The 6572-nt window shown below is 47.1% G+C and overlaps 1 protein-coding gene across 1 annotated transcript in view; it reads left to right on the plus strand.

The window, feature by feature from the left end:
- Nucleotides 1–6: 6 nt before the first annotated feature.
- Nucleotides 7–6572, plus strand: part of COLEC12 (collectin subfamily member 12) — a 200883-nt gene continuing 194317 nt past the window's right edge. Inside the window, exon 1 of the mRNA XM_019525997.1 lies at nt 7–216. Coding sequence (XP_019381542.1) covers nt 210–216 — 7 coding nt within the window. The 5' untranslated portion in view covers nt 7–209. The remainder of the gene's footprint in view (nt 217–6572) is intronic.

Here is a 6572-nt window from a genome sequence, read left to right on the forward strand (position 1 = left end):
GGCGGGTCGGGGGAGCGCCGGCGGCTCCGGGTGCCGGAGGGTGCGGAGGAGAGCGCGGCGCACGCAGGGTTGGGCCCTCGCGCGGCCGGGGCTGCAGGCAGTAGGCTCCCGCGCCCCCCGGGCCCACCATGGGAGGCCAGTGAAGGAGCGGAGCGGAGCGGAGCCGCTGCTAGCCCCGCAGGCGCCGCCTGCCCCCCCCGGCTGCCAACATGAAAGGTAAGGGCGGGCCGGGCCGGGGCTGCGCTCCCTCCCGGGCCAGCACCTCCTGCGGAGCCGGGGGGAAAACGAGCCGCGCAGGGGAGTAGAGCCCCCTCATTTCTGCACGCGTGTCCCGACCCTTTCTTTCTCCTCTCTTTTGCCCCGCTCCCTCTCCTCCTTCCTCTGTCGTTTTAACCCCCCCCCCCAACGTTTTGTGATGTTCTTGCTGCTGCCCCTGCACATCTGGCAGCAATTAGGTGCCAGCGGAGGCTCACACGGGCTTGTGAAACGTGTTTGGCACCGAGAGCCGCGGGCTGGAAAATATTTTTTTTGCCTCTGCGAAAGCCGAAACTTTCTCTTCGCCCCTCTCTGCTCCTCCGGGAAAGCGGTGCCCGAGAGGGCCCAGGTAGCAACCGGTGCCCAACCGCCTCGAGGGAGCGGGGCGAGGGGCCACAGCCCTGGGAACACCCCGGCACGTGCCGGCAAGTTTTGGAAGCGCTTGGGAGTTTGCAGGCTTGGACTTCAGCTTCTCTAGAGGGGCCACCATAAAGGAAGGGGGGAGGGGGGAAGGGGATGACCCTGGTTTGGGGCGCTAGTTTGCAAGGTGCAGCAAGGGAAGTTGAAGTTGGGTATTAGAAAACATCTCTCACTAGGAGGGCAGTAAAGCACTGGAACAGGTTGCCCAGTGAGGTTTTGGACTCTCCATCCTTGGAGGTTTTTAAGACCCCACGTGGGATGATCTAGTTGGGGCTGGTGCTGCAATGAGCAGGGGATTGGACTTAGATGCCCTCCTGAGGTCCCTGCCAACCCTCGTTTTCTGTGCTTCTAGATGCCAACAGGCCAGTAAACATCATGCTCCTTACACTTAGTTTCCAGAGCGCAGGATAGCCAGTGATGTGATTCTTTATTTCCTTGCCAGAGGAGCTGCCTGCAGGGAGGGGAGAGTGAGATGTATTTATTGATGTACTTTGTCAGGCCGTGAACACAACTTTAAAGAACTTCTGGCATTGTGCCTCCCTCCCTGTCTGGGGCCTGTAACATTGATGATATGGCCATCATTTTTACTTCTAGGGCCAGAAGTTTTGTTGCTTGGTACCTGGTCATAACTAGCCCCCGTGGCACAACAGGGACAGAGTAGAATGATGAGAAGCTTTTACATTTGAAACCAGTGGTAGTTACTTAAGCTGTTGAATTCTTGTGTTTCTCCTTGGGTTGGCATCAGTGGCATGTGTTTATTTTCTGCCTGTGCCTGCTTGGGGAGAGGGGGGAATTAAAGCAATATTAGCATAGGATTTTTGAGCAGGCGGTTAGACTAAAGGACCTCCTGAAGTCCCATGCAACCCTCATTTTCTATGATTCTAGGATTTCTTATCTCGATGAATGTTACACTGAACACAATGATGAACCCATTGAAACCCACAGGAGTTTGGCCATTGATTTAAATGGATACCAGTTTTGGTCTGATATGGTCTGTGGGTCTTTACCCTGAAACCGCTGCTTTTTCTCTACTAAGTGGAGAAATGGCACTGTGGAAGAAGGTATAACTTCTCCTATAAGATGCTGCTGTTGATTCCAGCAATGCTTCACACTTTTTCATACTCCCTAACCACTCTGTTTCTCTAAGAAGTGATTCCCTTCCCCCTCCACATCATAGAAACCAATAACAAACCTTGTAAAATAAAATCTTTACATTACAGTGTTAATACAAAACATCCTTCAGCCAAGACATCAAATCAACTGGTACTGCAAGAGTTAGGGAAGTCATAAATAGGTACTGCAGGAGTTAGGGAAGTCATAAATACTGCCAAAGTAAATTTTGCCTCTATATTTTTCACATTGCTCTTTAATATACATATTTGGATTTCCACATTCTCTGTCTAAACCTGGTGCTCGTAATAATTCTAGGGCTTCAGAACTTGATGGGAACACGCATATATGTCATGAATAACAAGTTGACCCATTCAATGCAGTTGCCTCTCTACCTTTATCTACACTCTCTGAATAATGGAACAGTATCAAAAAAATTACAACATTAGATATTTGTAAGGAATAAATTATATTTGCCACTGCTGGAGTTCTTAATGCTTCAAATCAGTCAAATAAATTGGACCGCATGTTTAATTTACTGATAGTTTCAGTTCCAGCAAGCTAAACTGTGCTCATAAACCTTGATGCTTTTTAAACAACAGTTCAAATTATTTATAAAGGGATTTGACTGTTTTAGGGTTCAGCTGTATCTTTACCTAATAATACTTCTCAATTTTAAAAGTTTTAAGTATTTTATGAGTTATGAAGTGATATTTGTTACCCAGGAGACAGATGAAAACAACTTTCTCACTCAGACAACAACACTTTCAAAACCATTGGGTCTGGGGGTTGTTAAAACTGAGGATGGAAATACTATTTCAGAACTTCTGTTTACACCTCTGTAATAGTCTCTGTAATATCATGATTTTTTTTTGTCAAGTATTTGTGCTATTTGAATGCTTGTTTTTATTTTGATGAGTACCATGTTAAAGCACTGAGAAGCAAGGCAAACACCAAAATTAAGGTTGTATATGCAATTACTGTTGCTTGGGAAGCCAAACTTTTTTGTAGTATGTTGTTAAGATGTAGTTTAGCAAGCACTGTTCATAAAGCTTGTTTTTGTGAGCCCTGCTTGGCTGTCATGTACAAAGCTATGGGATATTATGTGTCTATGAAAGATTGTGGGAGGGAAAATGCCTGATCTATCATCTGAGAAATAGCATGTAACCAGAATGCCCTCTCCTGTACAAAGTGACCTCTCATCTTAAGCTCTGCACATTCATGTAAGGCCAGATTCATACCGATATAATCCCACTTAGGTCACTAGGTAGGCCAGAGTCATCCCTGGTGTTCTTGCCTCTCCAGAGCCCTCGTTCAACATAGTGCATTGGCTTGTGTCAGGAAACTTTGGCACACAATTTTTTTAATGGGCCAAGCCAATATTTGTCTTATGCAGCACATGACTGGATAGTTAGTAAGTTATGCCTCCCACTCTATCATAATTACAATAATTGCTGTTATGCTTCTACTCAGGGCCATGGGACATCTAGGAGGAAAAAAAAACATCTTTTTTTTTATTTAAAAGGAAAGAAAACAATGTGCACCCATACTTGCCAGACATGGAGTAAAAAGGCAGCCACTATTCCTTTATAGCATTGGACAATCTTTCTTTAAAATATAGCCTCCACTCTTGCCACATAAAGACTATTTTCTTGCCAAATTTCAGTTACTCTCTCCCAGCTATTTTTGGTCCTTGATCTGTTTTTAAAGACTAAAGGAGGTAACAAGAGTTTTCTTTTGTTGGAGAAAAGTGCATCTCTTCTTATATTCAGAAAAAGCTGAACTGACTTTCTACAAACCAGTCTTTCCTGGAGAGAGATCAAGTTTCCAGAATTTATTTCAGTACAACATGTAAATGATTTGGGAATTTTTATTAGCAACTGAATGGAGTAAATTTGGAATAATTCAGTAACTTTAATTTAGCCTTCCCCTTAAGATAGTATTAGTGTGTCTATACTGACATAAACAGACAAGACATATATTTACACTGTCTTGTAAATGTGGCAGTGGTTTTATTGTGGTCTTAAGAGTGATGCCAAGGAGCATAGCCCTACCTACCTGCTCTTGTTCCACTAAACCTGTGCCAAATCTGGAAACAAGATGTTGGATCTAGCCTGAATGCATCCCCTGCCTGCCCGCTTGCTGCTGCTGTCCAGCATGCCAGATATGGGAGCTTGACAGTAGCAGTGGGGGTGCTCCTTGATGGCTTCACTGCCACATTTCTGGGTGGGGGCATCTGGAATGGAATTGGGTAGGTACGGTGTGTTTCTCACAATCACCACAGAAGCAACTTAGGTGTACCCTGGCTGACCTATGCTATGCATATTCCAGGACTTTACCAATAGAAAGGCATGAGCAGTACACCAAACTAAATACAACACAGAACAAAAACTAAGCTGTGCCAATATATGGTCATTATATCGTGAATGAATTGGCAGAGTATAAGGGTTATTTTTAAGTTTCTTACACATAGCGGGAGAGGGGAATCTTACATTCATGAGTAGCGAGGATATTTTTTTTTGGCAGTATAGAGAAAGGCAGAGTGCCATGAGATGGAAAAAGAGGGAAAAATATAACTGTTTGGACATAATGCAGTTAGGAAAATCACTGTATATATATGGTATTAAATTAGCATGGAAACTAAAAGTTACATTTTTAGAAATTGTATATGGTAAATCTCTATATTCTGTTTTCCATAGGCTTGCAGAACTGTGGCTAGTGTCTCCAGGGGTTTCTGTGTATGTTGAGAGAGTTAGTAATTTATATTTAGGCCCCTCAGTCTTTTATTTTCTTTTTATTCTGTTTTGCAGAATCCAGTGTCATTGCTCTAGATTGCCAGTGATACAACAGAGTCAAATTTAGCAGGACTCTGCTCCCCAGCGCTGCTGGTGGCTGTTGCAATGGAGCAGAGGCAGTGGATGTTGTAGCAGAGCAGAGCCCGCCTTCCACCCTGCTGCCTGCCTGCTGTGGGCTCAGATCTCTGTGGCTGTGCCCACTCCCAGAGGGGTAGGGGAGACCTGTGCCCCCCCAGATCTGTGCACGGGGTGGGGGTGGGCACAGGCTGTGGGCTCCCGCCCTGCTGCCCTCCCCCAGGACCTTTACAGTCCAGCAGGTGTGACCTGGCACTGCAGGGTAGAGCAGGGCCACGGAGAAAAGCTGCTTGCTGCTGACAGCTTCACACTGCCCTGGTGATGCATCCCCTACCTGTGCGGTGGCAGCAAGAGGCATAACCCCACACTGTTGCCTCTGCTGCTGCCGCGCATGCAGGGGATGCATTGCCAGGGCAGTGCGGAGCTCTTAGTAGCAAGCAGCTTTCCTGTGCAGCCCCATTCTGCCCTGCAGTGCCGGGTCGCACCCGCTGGACTGCGGAGGCCCCAGGGGAGGGCAGCAGGGTGGGGAGACTGACCTCACAGCGGGCAGCCTACACCTACCCCACCTCTACCCCATGCACAGATCTGCAGGGCACGGGTCTCCCCCGCCCCTCAGGAGAGCACTCAGTGGTGGGGAACCAACCCCCTTGTGCCCCCTGGATGAGCCACCCACAGCCCTGTCCTGCTCCACACCGGGGCCCTGTGGCTGTGCATTGCAACCCCAAGCTCCAAGACCCACGCACCACCCGACTGGGCAGCAGCCCCAGTAACTCCCTCCTCCATTCCCGTCTCCCTCCACTTATGTGCAGAATCTGCTCTCCAGACTGCCTGGTGGCCATGTGCATGTGTGAGTGCGCACATGCACATAGCAGACCCTGCCTGATTGCTCTCCTCCTGCCCACTCCCAGCCCTTTGCAGGCTGGAACTCTGCCAGCCTGAAGAGAGCTTATTGCAAAACAGCAAAATCCACGGTAAAGGGGAAAAATCCATGCTTTTCTCCATTGTCCCATGGGATATGGAAAACCCAGGTCCCTGGTTATGATACCTAAATTATTTTTTTCTTCCTGATTGTAGCAAAGGTGTGCTCATAGGTCTAAACATCACTGTTTGTTTGAAATGTAAGATAAAGAGGGAAGCATATAATTGTGTGTAGAGACAGAGCTGTTACTGAAGGTGTTTTCTTGCACAGTAAAACAAAGAGTAAAAATAATTATAATTGAAGAGCACTGAAACGTGGGCGAAACGAGAAAGATTTCTAAAAAACCCCCCAAAAAACCCCCACCAAAATATTAGTACACCATCGTCTCGGAAGTTGCTTAAGATTTCTACTGTGATAAAACAGATGTGACCCTGTGGTCAAGCAAAACTAAAAAAAAATAAAATCAAAGTTTCTATTAGGCATTAGATTCATAGATACTAGGGCTGGAAGTGACCTTGGAAGATCGAGTCCAGCCCCCTGCGCCAGGGGCAGGAAGTCATCAGGGGTCATAGGATCCCAGCAAGGTAAACATCCAAATGTCTCTTGAAGGTGTTCAGTGTAGGTGCTTGAACCACCTCTGGTGGCAGTCTATTCCAGACCTTGGGGGCTCAGACAGTAAAGAAGTTCTTCCTTATGTCCAGCCTGAAACAGTCATGGGGGAGTTTGTGACCGTTCAACCATGTCATCCTTTGGGGCGCTTTGGTGAACAGAGGTTCCCCCAGATCCTGGTGAGCACCCCTGATAAACTTATAGGTGGCTACCAGATCGCCCCTGAGCCTGTGCTTTTCCAGGCTGAAGAGTCCCATGGCTCTCAGCCTCTCATCATAAAGTCTGTTTTCCTGATCTTTGATTATGTGCGTGGCTCTCCTCTGCACTCTCTCAAGCTTCTCCACATCCTTTTTGAATTGTGGAGCCCAAAACTGGATGCAGTACTCCAG

Source organism: Gavialis gangeticus, unplaced genomic scaffold (assembly GCF_001723915.1).
Source record: "Gavialis gangeticus isolate Ggan-Ray unplaced genomic scaffold, GavGan_comp1, whole genome shotgun sequence".
Taxonomy (NCBI): Eukaryota; Metazoa; Chordata; order Crocodylia; family Gavialidae; genus Gavialis; species Gavialis gangeticus.